The following is a 26124-nucleotide window of genomic DNA, read 5'->3' as shown; positions in this document are numbered from 1 at the left end:
ATCTTACTAATGTCTGGTCATCACCCCTGAAAGATTTTGGGGAATCCTATGTAGTTGCTTTTGATATACCCAAAGCTTTTGACAGGGTGTGTTGTTTGGGTCTCATCTCTAAGCTCTTCTTTTTTGGCTTCCCTTCCTTACTTTGCTCTCTCATATCTAGCTTCCTCTCTGGCTGTTCTAACTCTGTGAATGTTGATAGATCAGCCTCTTCCTCTTTCTCCATCAACAACAGTGCACCCTAAGGTTCTGTCATCTACACTTTATCTCCTTTTCATCAACAGTTTCCTTTCTTCAACAAATAGCCAAATGCACTCTTATGCTAATGGCTCAACACTGCATTCCTCTAGAGCCTTCAATTCAGCTCCTTCTCTGGCTAATCTGTGTCTCATCTTGAAACAACTTCCTTTAATAAACTCAGACTTGGACAGGCTATATCAGTGGAGTAGGCATAATATGGTCAACTTTACCATCTCCAAGACTCAATTTCGGCCAATCTTCCCATAAAAAATTCCTCACAGCTTTCCTCTCTCCTTCGACAGTTACGTAACTCCACTTCTTGACTCAATGGACATATTGGTATTACTGTAACATCCACTCTATCTTGAAAACTACGCTTTACATTAATAGCAAAGTCTGCCTCTAAGAAACTGGGATTTCTGCTTAGATGTTAAAATTTCTTTTCTTCCAAGCAGCTGCTGAGTTCATACTAAGAATTGATCTGTCTTTGTATAAAGTACTGCTCTTACATCTGGGGTGACTCTGGCTCTGAAACCTAACTTGACAGAGTTCAGTTGAATGCTATCCAACATTTAAACACTACCAGGCAATCTTCAAAGCTTGACACGCTTGCCCTATGCTGCAATGCTGGTTCACTTTCCTTCTTCTACAGGTATTGCTTTGGTCTTTGCTTCTATGTTATACTCTACAAGTTAATGCATCACATGATGACTGTATGGCCACTGGCAACTCAAGGGTGGGCTATTTTGATAAATTTCTTTCCATACACCTTGAAACTTTGCTACTCTCTACCCTCTCATGTCTTTCCCAGTAACTGTAACTTGGCACATTTCATGACATTTTTCACTTCCACCAGAATCTGCATATATCTTCCCTTGTCTCTTTTCTTTTTAACCTTTTTCATTAATCTCTTTATCTTTCAATGAAGCCCGTCTTTTGTCTATGAGTGAAGCCTCAAATATATATATATATATTATTATTATTATTATTTTATTATTTTGCTTTGTCGCTGTCTCCCGTGTTTGCAAGGTAGCGCAAGGAAACAGATGAAAGAAATGGCACAACCCACCCCCGTACACAATGTACACACACACACGCAAATATACATACCTATAAATCTCAATGTACACATATATATACACACACAGACACATACATATATACCCATGCACACAATTCACACTGTCTGCCCCTATTCATTCTCATTACCACCTCGCCACACATGGAATACCATCCCCCTCCCCCCTCATGTGTGCGAAGTAGCACTAGGAAAAGACAACAAAGGCCCCATTCGTTCACACTCAGTTTCCAGCTGTCACACAATAATGCCCGAAACCACAGCTCCCTTTCCACATCCAGGCCCCACACAACTTTCCATGGTTTACCCCAGACGCTTCACATGCCCTGATTCAATCCACTGACAGCACCTCAACCCCGGTATACCACATAGATCCAATTCACTCTATTCCTTGCCCGCCTTTCACCCTCCTGCATGTTCAGGCCCCGATAACTCAAAATCCTTTTCACTCCATCTTTCCACCTCCAATTTGGTCTCCCACTTCTCCTCGTTCCCTCCACCTCCGACACATATATCCTCTTGGTCAATCTTTCCTCACTCATTCTCTCCATGTGCCCAAACCATTTCAAAACACGCTCTTCTGCTCTCTCAACCACGCTCTTTTTATTTCCACACATCTCTCTTACCCTTACGTTACTTACTCGATCAAACCACCTCACACCACACATTGTCCTCAAACATCTCATTTCCAGCATATCCACCCTCCTGCGCACAACTCTATCCACAGCCCACGCCTCGCAACCATACAACATTATTGGAACCACTATTCCTTCAAACATACCCATTTTTGCTTTCCGAGATAATGTTCTCAACTTCCACACATTCTTCAACACTCCCAGGATTTTCGCCCCCTCCCCCACACTGTGATTCACTTCCGCTTCCATGGTTCCATCTGCTGCCAGATCCACTCCCAGATATCTAAAACACTTTACTTCCTCCAGTTTTTCTCCATTCAAACTTACCTCCCAATTGACTTGACCCTCAACCCTACTGTACCTAATAACCTTGCTCTTATTCACATTTACTCTTAACTTTCTTCTTTCATACACTTTACCAAACTCAGTCACCAGCTTTTGCAGTTTCTCACATGAATCAGCCACCAGCACTGTATCATCAGCGAACAACAACTGACTCACTTCCCAAGCTCTCTCATCCCCAACAGACTTCATACTTGCCCCTCTTTCCAAAACTCTTGCATTCACCTCCCTAACAACCCCATCCATTAACAAATTAAACAATCATGGAGATATCACACACCCCTGCCGCAAACCTACATTCACTGAGAACCAATCACTTTCCTCTCTTCCTACACGTACACATGCCTTACATCCTCGATAAAAACTTTTCACTGCTTCTAACAACTTGCCTCCCACACCATATATTCTTAATACCTTCCACAGAGCATCTCTATCAACTCTATCATATGCCTTCTCCAGATCCATAAATGCTACATACAAATCCATTTGCTTTTCTAAGTATTTCTCACATACATTCTTCAAAGCAAACACCTGATCCACACATCCTCTACCACTTCTGAAACCACACTGCTCTTCCCCAATCTGATGTTCTGTACATGCCTTCACCCCCTCAATCAATACCCTCCCATATAATTTACCAGGAATACTCAACAAACTTATACCTCTGTAATTTGAGCACTCACTCTTATCCCCTTTGCCTTTGTACAAAGGCACTATGCACGCATTCCGCCAATCCTCGGGCACCTCACCATGAGTCATACATACATTAAATAACCTTACCAACCAGTCAACAATACAGTCACCCCATTTTTTAATAAATTCCACTGCAATACCATCCAAACCTGCTGCCTTGCGGCCTTTCATCTTCCGCAAAGCTTTTACTACCTCTTCTCTGTTTACCAAATCATTTTCCCTAACCCTCTCACTTTGCACACCACCTCGACCAAAACACCCTATATCTGCCACTCTATCATCAAACACATTCAACAAACCTTCAAAATACTCACTCCATCTCCTTCTCACATCACCACTACTTGTTATCACCTCCCCATTTGCGCCCTTCACTGAAGTTCCCATTTGCTCCCTTGTCTTACGCACTTTATTTACCTCCTTCCAAAACATCTTTTTATTCTCCCTAAAATTTAATGATACTCTCTCACCCCAACTCTCATTTGCCCTCTTTTTCACCTCTTGCACCTTTCTCTTGATCTCCTGTCTCTTTCTTTTATACATCTCCCACTCAATTGCATTTTTTCCCTGCAAAAATCGTCCAAATGCCTCTCTCTTCTCTTTCACTAATAATCTTACTTCTTCATCCCACCACTCACTACCCTTTCTAATCAACCCACCTCCCACTCTTCTCATGCCACAAGCATCTTTTGCGCAATCCATCACTGATTCCCTAAATACATCCCATTCCTCCCCCACTCCCCTCACTTCCATTTTCTCACGTGTCGTAGAAGGCGACTAGAGGGGACAGGAGTGGGGAGCCAGAAATCCTCCCCTCCTTGTATTTTTAACTTTCTAAAATGGGAAACAGAAGAAGGAGTCACACGGGGAGTGTTCATCCTCCTCGAAGGCTCAGACTGGGGTGTCTAAATGTGTGTGGATGTAACCAAGATGTGAAAAAAGGAGAGATAGGTAGTATGTTTGAGGAAAGGAATCTGGATATTTTGGCTCTGAGTGAAACAAAGCTCAAGGGTAAAGGGGAAGAGTGGTTTCGGAATGTCTTGGGAGTAAAGTCAGGGGTTAGTGAGAGGACAAGAGCAAGGGAAGGAGTAGCAGTATTCCTGAAACAGGAGTTGTGGGAGTATGTGATAGAATGTAAGAAAGTAAATTCTCGATTAATATGGGTAAAACTGAAAGTTGATGGAGAGAGATGGGTGATTATTGGTGCATATGCACCTGGGCATGAGAAGAAAGATCATGAGAGGCAAGTGTTTTGGGAGCAGCTGAATGAGTGTGTTAGTGGTGAGTAATGTGGCAGTTGAGGGAATAATTGGTATACATGGGGTGTTCAGTGTTGTAAATGGAAATGGTGAAGAGCTTGTAGATTTATGTGCTGAAAAAGGACTGGTGACTGGGAATACCTGGTTTAAAAAGCGAGATATACATAAGTATACGTATGTAAGTAGGAGAGATGGCCAGAGAGCGTTATTGGACTACGTGTTAATTGACAGGCGCGCGAAAGAGAGACTTTTGGATGTTAATGTGCTGAGAGGTGCAACTGGAGGGATGTCTGATCATTATCTTGTGGAGGCTAAGGTGAAGATTTGTATGGGTTTTCAGAAAAGAAGAGTGAATGTTGGGGTGAAGAGGGTGGTGAGAGTAAGTGAGCTTGGGAAGGAGACTTGTGTGAGCTTTTTAAACCAGGTATTCCCAATCACCAGTCCTTTTTCAGCACATAAATCTACAAGTTCTTCACCATTTCCATTTACAACACTGAACACCCCATGTATACCAATCATTCCCTCAACTGCCACATTACTCACCTTTGCATTCAAATCACCCATCACTATAACCCGGTCTCGTGCATCAAAACCACTAACACACTCATTCAGCTGCTCCCAAAACACTTGCCTCTCATGATCTTTCTTCTCATGCCCAGGTGCATATGCACCAATAATCACCCATCTCTCTCCATCAACTTTCAGTTTTACCCATATTAATCGAGAATTTACTTTCTTATATTCCATCACATACTCCCACAACTCCTGTTTCAGGAGTACTGCTACTCCTTTCCTTGCTCTTGTCCTCTCACTAACCCCTGACTTTACTCCCAAGACATTCCCAAACCACTCTTCCCCTTTACCCTTGAGCTTCATTTCACTCAGAGCCAAAGCATCCAGGTTCCTTTCCTCAAACATACTACGTATCTCTCCTTTTTTCACATCTTGGTTACATCCACACACATTTAGACACCTCAGTCTGAGCCCTCGCGGAGGATGAGCACTCCCCACGTGACTCCTTCTTCTGTTTCCCATTTTAGAAAGTTAAAAAAATACAAGGAGGGGAGGATTTCTGGCCCTCCGCTCCCGTCCCCTCTAGTCGCCTTCTACGACACGAGGAATGCGTGGGAAGTATTCTTTCATTGCTATCCCCAGGGATAATATACATATATATATATATATATATATATATATATATATATATATATATATATATATATATATATATATATATATATACATATATACATATATATATATATATACATATATATATATATATGTATGTGTGTGTGTGTGTATATGTGCGTATGTATGTGTATGTGTGTGTATGTGTATATGTATATATATATATGTATATTATCCCTGGGGATAGGGGTGAAAGAATACTTCCCACGTATTCCTCGCGTGTCGTAGAAAGCGACTAGAGGGGACGGGAGCGGGGGGCCAGAAATCCTCCCCTCCTTGAATTAACTTTCTAAAATGGGAAACAGAAGAAGGAGTCACGCGGGGAGTGCTCATCCTCCTCGAAGGCTCAGAGTGGGGTGCCTAAATGTGTGTGGATGTAACCAAGATGTGAAAAAAGGAGAGATAGGTAGTATGTTTGAGGAAAGGAACCTGGATGTTTTGGCTCTGAGTGAAACGAAGCTCAAGGGTAAAGGGGAAGAGTGGTTTGGGAATGTCTGGGGAGTAAAGTCAGGGGTTAGTGAGAGGACAAGAGCAAGGGAAGGAGTAGCAGTACTCCTGAAACAGGAGTTGTGGGAGTATGTGATGGAATATAAGAAAGTAAATTCTCGATTAATATGGGTAAAACTGAAAGTTGATGGAGAGAGGTGGGTGATTATTGGTGCTTATGCACCTGGGCATGAGAAGAAAGATCATGAGAGGCAAGTGTTTTGGGAGCAGCTGAATGAGTGTGTTAGTGGTTTTGATGCACGAGACCGGGTTATAGTGATGGGTGATTTGAATGCAAAGGTGAGTAATGTGGCAGTTGAGGGAATAATTGGTATACATGGGGTGTTCAGTGTTGTAAATGGAAATGGTGAAGAGCTTGTAGATTTATGTGCTGAAAAAGGACTGATGATTGGGAATACCTGGTTTAAAAAGCGAGATATACATAAGTATACTTATGTAAGTAGGAGAGATGGCCAGAGAGCGTTATTGGATTACATGTTAATTGACAGGCGTGCGAAAGAGAGACTTTTGGATGTTAATGTGCTGAGAGGTGCAACTGGAGGAATGTCTGATCATTATCTTGTGGAGGCTAAGGTGAAGATTTGTATGGGTTTTCAGAAAAGAAGAGTGAATGTTGGGGTGAAGAGGGTGGTGAGAGTAAGTGAGCTTGAGAAGGAGACCTGTGTGAGGAAGTACCAGGAGAGACTGAGTACAGAATGGAAAAAGGTGAGAACAATGGAAGTAAGGGGAGTGGGGGAGGAATGGGATGTATTTAGGGAATCAGTGATGGATTGCGCAAAAGATGCTTGTGGCATGAGAAGAGCGGGAGGTGGGTTGATTAGAAAGGGTAGTGAGTGGTGGGATGAAGAAGTAAGAGTATTAGTGAAAGAGAAGAGAGAGGCATTTGGACGATTTTTGCAGGGAAAAAATGCAATTGAGTGGGAGATGTATAAAAGAAAGAGACAGGAGGTCAAGAGAAAGGTGCAAGAGGTGAAAAAAAGGGCAAATGAGAGTTGGGGTGAGAGAGTATCATTAAATTTTAGGGAGAATAAAAAGATGTTCTGGAAGGAGGTAAATAAAGTGCGTAAGACAAGGGAGCAAATGGGAACTTCAGTGAAGGGAGCAAATGGGAACTTCAGTGAAGGGCGCAAATGGGGAGGTGATAACAAGTAGTGGTGATGTGAGAAGGAGATGGAGTGAGTATTTTGAAGGTTTGTTGAATGTGTTTGATGATAGAGTGGCAGATATAGGGTGTTTTGGTCGAGGTGGTGTGCAAAGTGAGAGGGTTAGGGAAAATGATTTGGTAAACAGAGAAGAGGTAGTGAAAGCTTTGCGGAAGATGAAAGCCGGCAAGGCAGCAGGTTTGGATGGTATTGCAGTGGAATTCATTAAAAAAGGGGGTGACTGTATTGTTGACTGGTTGGTAAGGTTATTTAATGTATGTATGACTAATGGTGAGGTGCCTGAGGATTGGCGGAATGCGTGCATAGTGCCATTGTACAAAGGCAAAGGGGATAAGAGTGAGTGCTCAAATTACAGAGGTATAAGTTTGTTGAGTATTCCTGGTAAATTATATGGGAGGGTATTGATTGAGAGGGTGAAGGCATATACAGAGCATCAGATTGGGGAAGAGCAGTGTGGTTTCAGAAGTGGTAGAGGATGTGTGGATCAGGTGTTTGCTTTGAAGAATGTATGTGAGAAATACTTAGAAAAGCAAATGGATTTGTATGTAGCATTTATGGATCTGGAGAAGGCATATGATAGAGTTGATAGAGATGCTCTGTGGAAGGTATTAAGAATATATGGTGTGGGAGGAAAGTTGTTAGAAGCAGTGAAAAGTTTTTATCGAGGATGTAAGGCATGTGTACGTGTAGGAAGAGAGGAAAGTGATTGGTTCTCAGTGAATGTAGGTTTGCGGCAGGGGTGTGTGATGTCTCCATGGTTGTTTAATTTGTTATGGATGGGGTTGTTAGGGAGGTAAATGCAAGAGTTTTGGAAAGAGGGGCAAGTATGAAGTCTGTTGGGGATGAGAGAGCTTGGGAAGTGAGTCAGTTGTTGTTCGCTGATGACACACCGCTGGTGGCTGATTCATGTGTGAAACTGCAGAAGCTGGTGACTGAGTTTGGTAAAGTGTGTGGAAGAAGAAAGTTAAGAGTAAATGTGAATAAGAGCAAGGTTATTAGGTACAGTAGGGTTGAGGGTCAAGTCAATTGGGAGGTGAGTTTGAATGGAGAAAAACTGGAGGAAGTGAAGTGTTTTTGATATCTGGGAGTGGATCTGGCAGCGGATGGAACCATGGAAGCGGAAGTGGATCATAGGGTGGGGGAGGGGGCGAAAATCCTGGGGGCCTTGAAGAATGTGTGGAAGTCGAGAACATTATCTCGGAAAGCAAAAATGGGTATGTTTGAAAGAATAGTGGTTCCAACAATGTTGTATGGTTGCGAGGTGTGGGCTATGGATAGAGTTGTGCGCAGGAGGATGGATGTGCTGGAAATGAGATGTTTGAGGACAATGTGTGGTGTGAGGTGGTTTGATCAAGTGAGTAACGTAAGGGTAAGAGAGATGTGTGGAAATAAAAAGAGTGTGGTTGAGAGAGCAGAAGAGGGTGTTTTGAAGTGGTTTGGGCACATGGAGAGGATGAGTGAGGAAAGATTGACCAAGAGGATATATGTGTCGGAGGTGGAGGGAACAAGGAGAAGAGGGAGACCAAATTGGAGGTGGAAAGATGGAGTGAAAAAGATTTTGTGTGATCGGGGCCTGAACATGCAGGAGGGTGAAAGGAGGGCAAGGAATAGAGTGAATTGGAGCGATGTGGTATACCGGGGCTGACGTGCTGTCAGTGGATTGAATCAAGGCATGTGAAGCGTCTGGGGTAAACCATGGAAAGCTGTGTAGGTATGTATATTTGCGTGTGTGGACGTATGTATATACATGTGTATGGGGGGGGGGTTGGGCCATTTCTTTCGTCTGTTTCCTTGCGCTACCTCGCAAACGCGGGAGACAGCGACAAAGTATAAAAAAATATATATATATATATATATATATATATATATATATATATATATATATGTGTGTGTGTGTGTGTGTGTGTGTGTGTGTATGAGTGGATGGGCCATTCTTCGTCTGTTTCTTGGTGCTACCTCGCCGATGCAAGAAACAGCATTTAAGTATATCCTCTTTGTCAATCTTTCCTCACTCATTCTCTCCATATGTCCAAATAATTTTTACACAAACTCTTCAGCTCTCTCAACCACATCCTTTTTATTTCCACACATCTCTCTTACCCCTTCATTACTTACTCGATCAAACCACCTCATTCCACATACTGTCCTGAAACATTTCATTTCCAACACATCCACCCTCCTCCATAAAACCCTATCTATAGCCCATGTCTTGCAACCATATAACATTGCTGTAACTACTATTCCTTTAAACATACTCATTTTTGCTCTCTAAGATAACGTTCTCTCCTTCCACACATTCTTCATTGTGCCCAGAACCTTCGCCCCCTCTCCCACCCTGTAACTCACTTCCATTTCCATGGTTCCATTTGCTTCTAAGTCCACTCTCAGATATCTAAAACACTTCACTTCCTCCAATCTTACTCCATTCAAACATGAATCGCACTGTACAATGGCAAAGGGGATAAAGGTGTGTGTACAAACTACAGAGGCATAAGTTTGCTGAGTATTCCTGAGAAACTGTATGGGAGGGTATTGATTGAGAGGGTAAAGGCATGTACTGAGCATCAGATTGGGGAGGAGCAGTGTGGTTTCAGGAGGAGTAGAGGATGTGTGGATCAGGTGTTTGCTTTGAAGAATGTGTGTGCGAAATACTTAGAAAAACAGATGGATTTGTAAGCAGCATTTATGGACCTGAAGAAGGCATATGATAGGGTTAATAGAGATGCTCTGTGGAAGGTCTTAAGAGTATATGGTGTGGAAGGTAAGCTGCTACAAGCAGTGAAATGTTTTTACCAAGGATGTAAGGCATAGGTATGAGTAGTTAGAGATGAGAGTGATTGTTTCCCAATGAGGGTCAGTCTGTGGCAGGGGTGTGTGATAACCCCATGGTTGGTTAATTTGTTTATCGATGGGGTGGTTAGGGATGTAAATGCAAGAGTTTTGGAGAGAGAGGCGACTATGAAGTCTGTTGGGGATGAGAGGGCCTGGGAAGTGAGTCAGTTGTTGTTCGCTCTAGTGGCTGATTCGAGTGAGAAACTGCAAAAGTTGTTGACTGAGTTTGGGAAAGAGTGTGAATGGAGAAAGTTGAGAGTGAATATGAATAAGAGCAAGGTTATTAGGTTCAGTAATTCTACTACACTAGTTTCTAGCTAAAATGATTTATATAGTTCTATGCTTGACATTAAAACAAGTCCTTCCTATACCTTTTCTGTTATCTAAAACTGAAATATTTACAGTCTCCGTGATGGTTAACCATTTAAATGATTATTTTACTTTGATTGTGATGACTGACTTTCCTTTTTGTGGCCATGCCTATTGGATGACTCTGCCTACTAGACCACAGGCTCTGGATAAGAAACATCAAAACATACATGTCACACAGCTAAATCAAAACTAAATATTGATAAGAAATGTTATCAACGATATTTCTGAGATGTTCCAAACATACACCTCACAGGAATCAATCAGATACTTACTTGAATAATCAGAAGATGTATTAATAGTGGACTTACCTGGGGCATTTGCCACGGTGACATGACTCCCAGCACTTATGTAGACCACAGCTCAACATTCTCCCACACACAAGAGTACACAAGTGGTCTATATCTATACAACACTTTGTGTTACATTTATGCCGGCTACACTGACGCATCTGTACAGGAAGTCATTTCATTAAATGTTAAAACTTCTCATTTGTTGATCAGCAAAAACACAATGATCTGATAATGATTAAAGTGAGAAATTCAGGGATCTTTGTAAAAACACCAAAAACTGTGTTCTGTAAATATACAAATACACATGTGTTTTAAAAAGCACTGAGATACCTAAAAAAGCCTTTGAGAGAATGCTAAAAAGTCCTGACCCTTACAAGATTTCATGGTCCTGATGAAGTTCCACCATATGTACTGAAAATGTGTGCAGAGAAACTAGATAAACCTCCTGAAATACTATTCAAGATGCCACTGGAAGGAGGCAGAGTGCCAAGAGATTGGAAAAGGCAAACATTATACCTATCTATAAGAAAAGTGACTGAGAACAGGTACTGAACTACAGACTTGTCTCTACAATGAGTGTGGTAAGTAAGGTTCTGGAAAAGATAAGTAAAAGCAAACACATAACTTTCTACAGAAGAGAAACTATTTAAGTGAAAGACAGCATGTTTTTGGGAAAGGATTTCACCTGTAACAAACACCTTAGATTTCTAAAAGAGAGTTAGCAATGTCTTGGACAAAAGGGAAGATGGCTGGATTGTTATATCCATACTGTCAGAAACCATTTGACACTATACTGCTTAGGAGAGTGAAAAAGAAGTGGAATCACCTTGCAAGAATAGGGGGAAAATGCCTTACGTGAAAAGAATATCTTAATGGAAGGACACAAAGGAAGAATGTCAAGAGGAGGTTTTTCTAAATGGGTCAAGGTGACATTACCAGCAGGGTGCCACAAGGTTCTGTTCTGGGACTATTACTATTTTGAATCTATGTAAATGACTTACAAGAAGGTATGGACTCCTAGTTCATTACATTTCCAGATGATGCAAAGGTCATGAGGGAAATAAAAAGTGCAGAGGATTGCACTAACTTACAAGGAGGCCTAAACACTAAAGTTGGTCTGATAAACAATTGATAAAATTTAACCTTCATGATGTGCATGAGAAAAAGTGAGAGGTTTTCATTTGATCATTATCAGGAAATTAATTTCAGGATTCTGTGTATGAGAAGTACTTGGGAGTTGACATCATCCTTAACCTGTCGACAGAGTCATAAGTTTGGAGACAAACGGTCTATTGGCAAATATCAAAATAGCTTTCAAGGATGTGAATAACGAAATATTAGGCAAGATTTTCATATCCAAAATAAGGCCAAAACTAGGATATGTTTCTCCAGTTTGGACATCAGACCTAAAGAAACACAGAGTTAATAGAGTAGGTCCAGAGCATGGCAATATAGATGGTACCAGAATTAAGAGAGCTGAGTTAAAATGTTAGGCTTTTTCTTTAAATTTGGGTTTTAAATTTGCCCATTTTGGACAGTGTGGTTTTAGAAATAGAAAATATATAGATCAGGTGTTTGCTTTAAAGATTGTGTGGGAGAAATACTTAGAAAAACAGAAGGAACTGTATGTGTTGTTCATGGATCTGGGGAAAGCATATGATAGGAGGGTTGATAGAAATGCCCTATGGAAGATCTTTTGAAAATATGGTGTAGGAGGAATGCTGAAAGAAGCATTGAAAAGTTTTTATCACGGGTGTAAGGCATGTATATAAGTAGGAAGAGAGGAGAGGGAGTGGTTCCAAGTGAAGTCAGGGCAGTGACAGGGTTTGTGTGATGTAACAGTGGTTGTTAAATACCTTTAAGGTTGGGATGGTGAGGAAAGTAAAGGCTAAAATCTTGGAAAGAGAGGTGAGTATGCAGTCTGTAGGGGGTGAAGGGTCATGGGAAGTGAGTCAACCGTTGTTTGTTGATGATACAGCACTTGAGGCAGACTTGAATGAAGAACTGCAGAAGCTAGTGACTGAGTTTGGCAGAGAAGAATAATGGATGCATGTCAGAGCTTTCCCCAAAGGATTGAAGTGACCAGCAGAGTGCTATGGGTTCTGTTCACTTCTTGATCTATGTAAATGACACCTAAAGGTGTGAACTCTTAGCTGACTACATTTGCACATGAGGCAAAGGTCACATGGGAAAAGAAAAGCAAGAAGGATTGCAACAACTTACAAAGGGGACCTAAAGACTCCAAAGTTGGTCTGATATATGGTTGATGAAATTCAATCCAGGAAAATGTAAAGTAATGAGGACAGGATAAAATGAAAGAAGGCCTTAATACAATTATTATCATGCAGAGAATATACTTCAGGATTCTGCACATAAGAAGGACTATGGAGTCAACATTATCCCTAACCTGTCACCAAAATCCCAACATAAGAGGAATGGTTAAGGAAACAAACTATCAGCTGACAAATACTCCAAAAGGTTTCCAGTATTTGGATGAGGTATTATTGAATAACTGTTCATATCCCACCTTGGTACTACCCACTCAGGTATTGGGAAGATTAGTGATGGCTGTGTAGTTAGCTAGCACTTCAGTGGTTGTACTCGTCTGACTCAGGTAGCTGCCTTTTCTTTTTACCTAACTCACATGTGAACTGCTGGCATTCTCACCACAAACATACAATCTCTCCTTGTCCCACAAAACACTTGACAACACTTAACTCATACAACTCATTCTTCATAACTCTGGATCTTTCTGTGGCTAGTGCTATGTGCTAGCCCTTACTCTTAGGAAAATGGGAGATGCAATATACAGTCGTAGTAGGTCAGAACAACTGGCAGGAGCATTTGGTAAAAACATTTGGTAGGAACATTACTTGAGAGCATTCAGTAGAAATATCAGTTAGCAACATTAGATAGACATATCAGATTGTAGCATCAGGAAACACTGTGCTAAAGTTGCCCACTACCAGTGGCTTGTTAAGGGTGAGGCACCAAAGGGTAAGAAATGGCACTGGAGTTCACCAGTTATGGAGACTCTTTTGCCATGGCAATCTCCCATGAGGGAGTTCCTGCATAAATGGGCATCAAAGATATAGGAAGATAGATCGATAAATAGATAGTCAGACAGATAGATAGACTCATATCCTACATAAGCTTCTCAAAGGAAAGGCTAAAAGCCTTAATTCTGACCACAATGGAAGAGTGAAGAGTAAAGGGGTAACCTGATCACTACTTTGAAGTTGTTAAACCAGATTGAAGACAGACATTGTACAGTTCTTTAAAAGATGTACATATGGCACAATCAGAATTCATTGCAACAATAATGCAAGAAACTTGTTAAAATGACGTATCTAAGTACTTTTACAGTATGAGTGATGGAAGAATGGAACAAAATGACTCAAGACATAGGGAATGCAGACAACATATGTAAACCTAAGAAGTGGTATAACAGCAAAGAATGTTCAAGAGACAGAGTCCCACAAATGTAAAACACCCCTTCTATACAGAGCAAACAGGATATTACTGACAATCAATGATGTAAATTTCTAATGTATACATAAAAAGCAAACTTGAGAACTGCTGAGTTCTACGGTCACCAATAGAGCGCAATGCTCAAGACTGGAAGAATACAAGAACACTTCGCAAGTAAAATACATGCAGTGGATTATATGAACTACCCTGAACAATACAAGAGCTAAGGCTGTACAATTTCAACTGTCAAGAGGAGATATCCATGATAATATATGCCTGGAAACAAAAACAAGGATAAAAAAAAGTGTCTTAAACCTGGAAATAACCATGCAAGGAACTTACAAAATTAAAAATCCATGAAAATTCCATGAAACATATCAAAAAGGTTCCAGACAAAGGTACAAGACTGCATGAAAAGAAAGTCAGAGCAATTATATAACATGATACCTGGTAATATACAAAATTTACAAGAAGTAATCACAGAAACACTCAAAATAAGATTTGACAAAAAGGCTGAAGACAGATAACTATGCCAGTGGAACAGTTGCTGCAAAAAAAATAGTATCATATAAAAAGCGAGGTGGTGATGGGAATAAATAAAGGCAGACAGTGTGAATTGTGTGCATGTGTATATATGTATGTGTCTGTGTGTGTGTGTGTATATATATGTGTACATTGAGATGTATGGGTACGTATATTTGCGTGTGTGGACGTGTATGTATATACATGTGTATGGGGTGGGTTGGGCCATTTCTTTTGTCTGTTTCCTTGCGCTACCTTGCAAACGCGGGAGACAGCGACAAAGCAAAATAAATAAATATATATAAAGAGGTGGGTTGATTAGAAAGGGTAGTGAGTGGTGGGATGAAGAAGTAAGATTATTAGTGAAAGAGAAGAGAGAGGCATTTGGACGATTTTTGCAAGGAAAAAATGCAATTGAGTGGGAGATGTATAAAAGAAAGAGACAGGAGGTCAAGAGAAAGGTGCAAGAGGTGAAAAAGAGGGCAAATGAGAGTTGGGGTGAGAGAGTATCATTAAATCTTAGGGAGAATAAAAAGATGTTCTGGAAGGAGGTAAATAAAGTGCGTAAGACAAGGGAGCAAATGGGAACTTCAGTGAAGGGCGCTAATGGGGAGGTGATAACAAGTAGTGGTGATGTGAGAAGGAGATGGAGTGAGTATTTTGAAGGTTTGTTGAATGTGTTTGATGATAGAGTGGCAGATATAGGGTGTTTTGGTCGAGGTGGTGTGCAAAGTGAGAGGGTTAGGGAAAATGATTTGGTAAATAGAGAAGAGGTAGTAAAAGCTTTGCGGAAGATGAAAGCCGGCAAGGCAGCAGGTTTGGATGGTATTGCAGTGGAATTTATTAAAATAGGGGGTGACTGTATTGTTGACTGGTTGGTAAGGTTATTTAATGTATGTATGACTCATGGTGAGGTGCCTGAGGATTGGCGGAATGCGTGCATAGTGCCATTGTACAAAGGCAAAGGGGATAAGAGTGAGTGCTCAAATTACAGAGGTATAAGTTTGTTGAGTATTCCTGGTAAATTATATGGGAGGGTATTGACTGAGAGGGTGAAGGCATGTACAGAGCATCAGATTGGGGAAGAGCAGTGTGGTTTCAGAAGTGGTAGAGGATGTGTGGATCAGGTGTTTGCTTTGAAGAATGTATGTGAGAAATACTTAGAAAAGCAAATGGATTTGTATGTAGCATTAATGGATCTGGAGAAGGCATATGATAGAGTGGATAGAGATGCTCTGTGGAAGGTATTAAGAATATATGGTGTGGGAGGCAAGTTGTTAGAAGCAGTGAAAAGTTTTTATCGAGGATGTAAGGCATGTGTACGTGTAGGAAGAGAGGAAAGTGATTGGTTCTCAGTGAATGTAGGTTTGCGGCAGGGGTGTGTGATGTCTCCATGGTTGTTTAATTTGTTTATGGATGGGGTTGTTAGGGAGGTGAATGCAAGAGTTGTGGAAAGAGGGGCAAGTATGAAGTCTGTTGTGGATGAGAGCTTGGGAAGTGAGTCAGTTGTTGTTCGCTGATGATACAGCGCTGGTGGCTGATTCATGTGAGAAACTGCAGAAGCTGGTGACTGAGTTTGGTAAAGTATGTGAAAAAAGAAAGCTAAGAGTAAATGTGAATAAGAGCAAGGTTATTAGGTACAGTAGGGTTGAGGGTCAAGTCAATTGGGAGGTAAGTTTGAATGAAGAAAAACTGGAGGAAGTAAAGTGTTTTACATATCTGGGAGTGGATCTGGCAGCAGATGGAACCATGGAAGCGGAAGTGAATCATAGGGTGGGGGAGGGGGCGAAAATCCTAAGAGCCTTGAAGAATGTGTGGAAGTCGAGAACATTATCTCGGAAAGCAAAAATGGGTATGTTTGAAAGAATAGTGGTTCCAACAATGTTGTATGGTTGCGAGGCGTGGGCTATGGATAGAGTTGTGCGCAAGAGGGTGGATGTGCTGGAAATGAGATGTCTGAGGACAATGTGTGGTGTGAGGTGGTTTGATCGAGTAAGTAATGTAAGGGTAAGAGAGATGTATGGAAATAAAAAGAGCGTGGTTGAGAGAGCAGAAGAGGGTGTTTTGAAATGGTTTGGGCACATGGAGAGAATAAGTGAGGAAAGATTGACCAAGAGGATATATGTGTCGGAGGTGAAGGGAACGAGGAGAAGTGGGAGACCAAATTGGAGGTGGAAAGATGGAGTGAAAAAGATTTTGAGTGATCGGGGCCTGAACATGCAGGAGGGTGAAAGGCAGGCAAGGAATAGAGTGAATTGGATCGATGTGGTATACCGGGGTTGACGTGCTGTCAGTGGATTGAATCAGGGCATGTGAAGCGTCTGGGGTAAACCATGGAAAGTTGTGTGGGGCCTGGATGTGGAAAGGGAGCTGTGGTTTCGGGCATTATTGCATGACAGCTAGAGACTGAGTGTGAACGAATAGGGCCTTTGTTGTCTTTTCCTAGCGCTACCTCGCACACATGAGGGGGAGGGGGATGGTATTCCATGTGTGGCGAGGTGGCGATGGGAATGAATAAAGGCAGACAGTGTGAATTGTGTGAATGGGTATATATGTATGTGTCTGTGTGTGTGTATATATATATGTGTACATTGAGATGTATAGGTATGTATATTTGCGTGTGTGGACGTGTATGTATATACATGTGTATGGGGGTGGGTTAGGCCATTTCTTTCGTCTGTTTCCTTGCACTACCTCGCAAATGCGGGAGACAGCGACAAAGCAAAATAAATATAAGTAAATAAAATGAATATAAAAAGCAATAAAAATGACTGGATGTGGAGAGGTGATCAAATGAGATGTCTCACTTCAACATAGTGTCAAGTGAAGAGTGTTATGCATCTGCCCTCACATCATGGAAAAAAATCTTGTATGTACTTGGAGGGAGGCACCCTATCATTTCTTGCTTATTCAACCCTCCTCACATCACATATTGTCATAAACATTTAATTTCCAAATCATTCATCCTCTACCATACTTTTTTATTTAGAACTCACATCTCACATCCATACAGTACTACAGAGACTATCATACCATCAAACATCCCCATCTTTGCACTTAGTGACAATGAACTCTCCATACAATCCTCAATGCACCCAGGACCTTTCACCCCTCCCCACACTATCACTTGCTTTAGCTCCCATGTTTTCTATCACTGCCAAGTCCATTCCCAGCTATATAAGAATTTACTTCTTCCAAGTTCTCTCCATGCAAATTTATACTCCAACTATCTTCTTTACAATATATACATATATATATATATATATATATATATATATATATATATATATATATATATATATATTTCTAAGACACTGGGGAATAAGTGGAAAGTATTCTTTCTCCCTTATCCCCAGGGATAATAAGTGAATATGTGCAGTTTTTACTTTTCCAAAAGAAGGAACAGAGAAGGGGGACAAGTGAGGATTTTCCCTCTTAGGCTCAGTCCTCTTCTCTTACTACCTCGCTAAATTGGGAAATGGCGAATATGTAGTAAAAAAAATTCATATATGTATATGGTTGTGTATGTATATATGTATTTTAACTTTCAAAAAGGGGAAACAGAAGAAGGAGTCACGCAGGGAGTGCTCATCCTCCTCGAAGGCTCAGATTGGGGTGTCTAAATGTGTGTGGATGTAAACAAGATGAGAAAAAAGGAGAGACATGTAGTAGGGGAGTGAAATGAAGCTCAAGGATAAAGGGGAAGCGTGGTTTGGGAATGTTTTGGGAGTAAAGTCAAGGGTTGGCGAGAGGACAAGAGCAAGGGAAGGAGTAGCACTACTCCTGAAACAGGAGAGGTGGGAGTATGTGATAGAGTGTAAGAAAGTAAACTCTAGATTGATATGGGTAAAACTGAAAGTGGATGGAGAGAGATGGGTGAATATTGGTGCATATGCACCAGGCATGAGAAGAAAGATCATGAGAGGCAAGTGTTTTGGGAGCAGATGAGTGAATGTGTTGGTAGTTTTGATGCACGAGACCAGGTTATAGTGATGGGTGATTTGAATGCAAAGGTGAGTAATGTGGCAGTTGAGGGAATAATTGGTGTACATGAGGTGTTCAGTGTTGCAAATGGAAATGGTGAAGACCTTGTTGATGTGGGTGCCGAAAAAGGACTGGTGATTGGAAATAACTGGTTTAAAAAGAGAGATATACATAAGTATATGTATGAAAGTAGGAGAGATGGACTGACAGCGTTATTGGATTACGTGTTAATTATTAGGCACGCAAAAGAGAGACTTCTGGATGTTAATGTGCTGAGAGGTGCAACTGGAGGGATGTCTGATAATTATCTTGTGGAGGCGAAGGTGAAGATTTGTAGAGGTTTTCAGAAAAGAAGAGAGAATGTTGGGGTGAAGAGAGTGGTGAGAGTAAGTGAGCTTGGGAAGGAGACTTGTATGAGGAAGTACCAGGAGGAACTGAGTGCGGAATGGAAAAAGGTGAGAGCAAAGGATGTAAGGGGAGTGGGGGAGGAATAGGATGTATTTAAGGAAGCAGTGATGGCTTGCGCAAAAGATGCTTGTGGCATGAGAAGCGTGGGAGGTGGGCAGATTAGAAAGGGTAGTGAGTGGTGGGATGAAGTAAGATTATCAATGAGAGAGAAGAGAGAGGCATTTGGACGAGTTTTGCAGGGAAATAGTGCAAATGACTGGGAGATGTATAAAAGAAAGAGGCAGGAGGTCAAGGGAAAGGTTCAAGAGGTGAAAAAGAGGGCAAATGAGAGTTGGGGTGAGAGAGTATCATTAAATCTTAGGGAGAATAAAAAGATGAAGTCTGTTGGGGATGAGAGAGCTTGGGAAGTGAGTCAGTTGTTGTTCGCTGATGATACAGCACTGGTGGCTGATTCATGTGAGAAACTGCAGAAGCTGGTGACTGAGTTTGGTAAAGTGTGTGAAAGAAGAAAGTTAAGAGTAAATGTGAATAAGAGCAAGGTTATTAGGTACAGTAGGGTTGAGGGTCAAGTCAATTGGGAGGTAAGTTTGAATGGAGAAAAACTGGAGGAAGTAAAGTGTTTTACATATCTGGGAGTGGATCTGGCAGCAGATGGAACCATGGAAGCGGAAGTGGATCATAGGGTGGGGGAGGGGGCGAAAATTCTGGGAGCCTTGAAGAACGTGTGGAAGTCAAGAACATTATAAGCAAAAATGGGTATGTTTGAAGGAATAGTGGTTCCAACAATGTTGTATGGTTGCGAGGCGTGGGCTATGGATAGAGTTGTGCGCAGGAGGATGGATGTGCTGGAAATGAGATGTTTGAGGACAACGTGTGGTGTGAGGTGGTTTGATCGAGTAAGTAATGAAAGGGTAAGAGAGATGTGTGGAAATAAAAAGAGCATGATAGAGAGAGCAGAAGAGGGTGTTTTGAAATGGTTTGGGCACATGGAGAGAATGAGTGAGGAAAGATTGACCAAGAGGATATATGCGTCGGAGGTGGAGGGAACGAGGAGAAGTGGGAGACCAAATTGGAGGTGGAAAGATGGAGTGAAAAAGATTTTGTGTGATCGGGGCCTGAACATGCAGGAGGGTGAAAGGAGGGCAAGGAATAGAGTGAATTGGATCGATGTGGTATACCGGGGTTGACGTGCTGTCAGTGGATTGAATCAGGGCATGTGAAGCGTCTGGGGTAAACCATGGAAAGTTGTGTGGGGCCTGGATGTGGAAAGGGAGCTGTGGTTTCGGGCATTATTGCATGACAGCTAGAGACTGAGTGTGAACGAATAGGGCCTTTGTTGTCTTTTCCTAGCGCTACCTCGCACACATGAGGGGGAGGGGGATGGTATTCCATGTGTGGCGAGGTGGCGATGGGAATGAATAAAGGCAGACAGTGTGAATTGTGTGAATGGGTATATATGTATGTGTCTGTGTGTGTGTATATATATATGTGTACATTGAGATGTATAGGTATGTATATTTGCGTGTGTGGACGTGTATGTATATACATGTGTATGGGGGTGGGTTAGGCCATTTCTTTCGTCTGTTTCCTTGCACTACCTCGCAAATGCGGGAGACAGCGACAAAGCAAAATAAATATAAGTAAATAAAATGAATATAAAAAGCAATAAAAATGACTGGATGTGAAGAGGTGATCAAATGAGATGTCTCACTTCAACATAGTGTCAAGTGAAGAGTGTTATGCATCTGCCCTCACATCATGGAAAAAAATCTTGTATGTACTTGGAGGGAGGCACCCTATCATTTCTTGCTTATTCAACCCTCCTCACATCACATATTGTCATAAACATTTAATTTCCAAATCATTCATCCTCTACCATACTTTTTTATTTAGAACTCACATCTCACATCCATACAGTACTACAGAGACTATCATACCATCAAACATCCCCATTTTTGCACTTAGTGACAATGAACTCTCCATACAATCCTCAATGCACCCAGGACCTTTCACCCCTCCCCACACTATCACTTGCTTTAGCTCCCATGTTTTCTATCACTGCCAAGTCCATTCCCAGCTATATAAGAATTTACTTCTTCCAAGTTCTCTCCATGCAAATTTATACTCCAACTATCTTCTTTACAATATATACATATATATATATATATATATATATATATATATATATATATATATATATATATATATATTTCTAAGACACTGGGGAATAAGTGGAAAGTATTCTTTCTCCCTTATCCCCAGGGATAATAAGTGAATATGTGCAGTTTTTACTTTTCCAAAAGAAGGAACAGAGAAGGGGGACAAGTGAGGATTTTCCCTCTTAGGCTCAGTCCTCTTCTCTTACTACCTCGCTAAATTGGGAAATGGCGAATATGTAGTAAAAAAAATTCATATATGTATATGGTTGTGTATGTATATATGTATTTTAACTTTCAAAAAGGGGAAACAGAAGAAGGAGTCACGCAGGGAGTGCTCATCCTCCTCGAAGGCTCAGATTGGGGTGTCTAAATGTGTGTGGATGTAAACAAGATGAGAAAAAAGGAGAGACATGTAGTAGGGGAGTGAAACGAAGCTCAAGGATAAAGGGGAAGCGTGGTTTGGGAATGTTTTGGGAGTAAAGTCAAGGGTTGGCGAGAGGACAAGAGCAAGGGAAGGAGTAGCACTACTCCTGAAACAGGAGAGGTGGGAGTATGTGATAGAGTGTAAGAAAGTAAACTCTAGATTGATATGGGTAAAACTGAAAGTGGATGGAGAGAGATGGGTGAATATTGGTGCATATGCACCAGGCATGAGAAGAAAGATCATGAGAGGCAAGTGTTTTGGGAGCAGATGAGTGAATGTGTTGGTAGTTTTGATGCACGAGACCAGGTTATAGTGATGGGTGATTTGAATGCAAAGGTGAGTAATGTGGCAGTTGAGGGAATAATTGGTGTACATGAGGTGTTCAGTGTTGCAAATGGAAATGGTGAAGACCTTGTTGATGTGGGTGCCGAAAAAGGACTGGTGATTGGAAATAACTGGTTTAAAAAGAGAGATATACATAAGTATATGTATGAAAGTAGGAGAGATGGACTGACAGCGTTATTGGATTACGTGTTAATTATTAGGCACGCAAAAGAGAGACTTCTGGATGTTAATGTGCTGAGAGGTGCAACTGGAGGGATGTCTGATAATTATCTTGTGGAGGCGAAGGTGAAGATTTGTAGAGGTTTTCAGAAAAGAAGAGAGAATGTTGGGGTGAAGAGAGTGGTGAGAGTAAGTGAGCTTGGGAAGGAGACTTGTATGAGGAAGTACCAGGAGGAACTGAGTGCGGAATGGAAAAAGGTGAGAGCAAAGGATGTAAGGGGAGTGGGGGAGGAATAGGATGTATTTAAGGAAACAGTGATGGCTTGCGCAAAAGATGCTTGTGGCATGAGAAGCGTGGGAGGTGGGCAGATTAGAAAGGGTAGTGAGTGGTGGGATGAAGTAAGATTATCAATGAGAGAGAAGAGAGAGGCATTTGGACGAGTTTTGCAGGGAAATAGTGCAAATGACTGGGAGATGTATAAAAGAAAGAGGCAGGAGGTCAAGGGAAAGGTTCAAGAGGTGAAAAAGAGGGCAAATGAGAGTTGGGGTGAGAGAGTATCATTAAATTTTAGGGAGAATAAAAAGATGAAGTCTGTTGGGGATGAGAGAGCTTGGGAAGTGAGTCAGTTGTTGTTCGCTGATGATACAGCACTGGTGGCTGATTCATGTGAGAAACTGCAGAAGCTGGTGACTGAGTTTGGTAAAGTGTGTGAAAGAAGAAAGTTAAGAGTAAATGTGAATAAGAGCAAGGTTATTAGGTACAGTAGGGTTGAGGGTCAAGTCAATTGGGAGGTAAGTTTGAATGGAGAAAAACTGGAGGAAGTAAAGTGTTTTACATATCTGGGAGTGGATCTGGCAGCAGATGGAACCATGGAAGCGGAAGTGGATCATAGGGTGGGGGAGGGGGCGAAAATTCTGGGAGCCTTGAAGAACGTGTGGAAGTCAAGAACATTATAAGCAAAAATGGGTATGTTTGAAGGAATAGTGGTTCCAACAATGTTGTATGGTTGCGAGGCGTGGGCTATGGATAGAGTTGTGCGCAGGAGGATGGATGTGCTGGAAATGAGATGTTTGAGGACAACGTGTGGTGTGAGGTGGTTTGATCGAGTAAGTAATGAAAGGGTAAGAGAGATGTGTGGAAATAAAAAGAGCATGATTGAGAGAGCAGAAGAGGGTGTTTTGAAATGGTTTGGGCACATGGAGAGAATGAGTGAGGAAAGATTGACCAAGAGGATATATGCGTCGGAGGTGGAGGGAACGAGGAGAAGTGGGAGACCAAATTGGAGGTGGAAAGATGGAGTGAAAAAGATTTTGTGTGATCCGGGGCCTGAACATGCAGGAGGGTGAAAGGAGGGCAAGGAATAGAGTGAATTGGATCGATGTGGTATACCGGGGTTGACGTGCTGTCAGTGGATTGAATCAGGGCATGTGAAGCGTCTGGGGTAAACCATGGAACGCTGTGTAGGTATGTATATTTGCGTGTGTGGACGTATGTATATACATGTGTATGGGGGTGGGTTGGGCCATTTCTTTCGTCTGTTTCCTTGCGCTACCTCGCAAACGCAGGAGACAGTGGCAAAAAAAAAAAAAAAAAAAAAAAAAAAGATGTTTTGGAAGGAGGTAAATAAAGTAATTAAGTCAAGAAAACAAATGGGAACATTGGTGAAGGGGCTAATGGAGAGGTGATAACAAGTAGTGGTGATGTGAGGAGGAGATGGAGTGAGTATTTTGAAAGTTTGTTGAATGTATTAGATGATAAGAGTGGCTGGTATAGGGTGTTTTGGTCGAGGTGATGTGCAAAGTGGGATGGTTAGTGAAAATGATCTGGTAAACAGAGAAGAGGTAGTAAAAGCTTTGCGGAAGATGAAAGCTGGCAAGGCAGTGGGTTTGGATGGTATTGTAGTGGAATTTATTAGAAAAGAAGGTGACTGTGTTGTTGACTGGTTGGTAAGGATATATAATGTATGTATGACTCATGGTGAGGTGCCTGAGGATTGGTGGAATGCATGCATAGTGCCACTGTACAAAGGCAAATGGGGATAAAGAAGAGTGTTCAAATTACAGTTGAGTATTCCTGATAAATTATATGGGAGGGTATTGATTGAGAGGGTGAAGGCATGCATAGAGCATCAGATTGGGGAAGAGCAGTGTGGTTTCAGAAGCGGCAGAGGATGTGTGGATCAGGTGTTTGCTTTGAAGAATGTATGTGGGAAATACTTAGAAAAGCAAATGGATTTGTATGTAGCATTTATGGATCTGGAGAAGGCATATGATAGAGATGCTCTGTGGAAGGTATTAAGAATATATGGTGTAGGACGCAAGTTGTTAGAAGCAGTGAAAAGTTTTATCGAGGATGTAAGGCATGTGTACGAGTAGGAGGAGAGGAAAGTGATTGGTTCTCAGTGAATGTCGGTTTGCGGCAGGGGCACGTGATGTCTCCATGATTGCTTAATTTGTTTATGGATGGGGTTGTTAGGGAGGTGAATGCAAGAGTTTTGGAGAGAGGGGCAAGTATGCAGTTTGTTGTGGATGAGAGAGCTTGGGAAGTGAGTCAGTTGTTGTTCGCTGATGATACAGTGCTGGTGACTGATTTGGGTGAGAAACTGCAGAAGCCGGTGACTGAGTTTGGTAAAGTGTGTGAAAGAAGAAATCTGAGAGTAAATGTGAATAGGAGCAAGGATATTAGTTACAGTAGGGTTGAGGGACAAGTCAATTGGGAAGTAAGTTTCAATGCAGAAAAACTGGAGGAAGTGAAGTGTTTTAAATACCTGGGAGTGGATTTGGCAGTGGATGGAACCATGGAATCAGAAGTGAGTCACAGGGTGGGGGAGGGGGTAAAGGTTCTGGGAGTGTTGAAAAATGTGTGGAAGGCGAGAACTTTTCGCAAAGCAAAAATGGGTATGTTTGAAGGAATAGTGGTTCCAACAATGTTATATGGTTGCGAGGCGTGGGATGTAGATAGAGTTGTGCGGAGGAGGGTGGATGTGTTGGAAATGAGATGTTTGGGGACAATATGTGGTGTGAGGTGGTTTGATCGAGTAAGTCATGAAAGGGTAAGAGAGATGTGTGGTAATAAAAAGAATGCGGTTAAGAAAGCAGAAGAGGGTGTTTTGAAATGGTTTGGTCAAATGGACAGAATGAGTGAGGAAAGATTGACAAAGAGGATATATGAGTCAGAGATGGGGGGAACGAGAAGTGGGAGACCAAATTGGAGGTGGAAAGATGGAGTGAAAAAGATTTTGAGTGATCTGGGCCTGAACATGCAGGAGGGTGAAAGGCGTGCAAGGAATTGAGTGAATTGGAACGATGTGGTATACCGGGGTTGACGTGCTGTCAGTGGATTGAATCAGGGCATGTGAAGCGTCTGGGGTAAACCATGGAAAGTTTTGTGTGGCTTGGATGTGGAAAGGGAGCTATGGTTTTGGTGCATTATACATGACAGCTAGAACTGATTGTGAACGAATGTTGCCTTTTTCGTTGTTTTTCCTGGTGCTATTTCACTGAGGCAGGGGTTAACAATGCTGTTTCCGGTAGGGTGGGGTAGTGCAGGAATGGATGAAGGCAAGCAAATATGAATATGTAATATACAATACATACAATACATACAATACATACAATACATACAATACATACAATACATACATACATACATACATACATACATACATACATACATACAATACATACAATACATACAATACATACAATACATACATACATACATACATACATACATACATACAATACATACATACATACATACATACATACAATACATACAATACATACAATACATACAATACATACAATACATACAATACATACATACATACAATACATACAATACATACAATACATACAATACATACAATACATACATACATACAATACATACATACATACATACAATACATACAATACATACATACATACATACATACATACAATACATACAATACATACATACATACAATACATACATACATACATACATACATACAATACATACAATACATACATACATACAATACATACAATACATACAATACATACATACAT

At 41.3% G+C, this 26124-nt stretch overlaps 1 protein-coding gene across 1 annotated transcript in view; it reads right to left on the bottom strand.

Annotated features, from left to right (window-relative positions):
• Positions 1 to 26124, bottom strand: part of stc (nuclear transcription factor, X-box binding stc) — a 98174-nt gene that overhangs the window by 45352 nt on the left and 26698 nt on the right. Inside the window, exon 6 of the mRNA XM_071695636.1 lies at positions 10612 to 10751. Coding sequence (XP_071551737.1) covers positions 10612 to 10751 — 140 coding nt within the window. The remainder of the gene's footprint in view (positions 1 to 10611; positions 10752 to 26124) is intronic.

Source organism: Panulirus ornatus, chromosome 58 (assembly GCF_036320965.1).
Source record: "Panulirus ornatus isolate Po-2019 chromosome 58, ASM3632096v1, whole genome shotgun sequence".
Taxonomy (NCBI): domain Eukaryota; kingdom Metazoa; phylum Arthropoda; class Malacostraca; order Decapoda; family Palinuridae; genus Panulirus; species Panulirus ornatus.
This window is presented reverse-complemented; position numbering and strand designations above follow the sequence as displayed.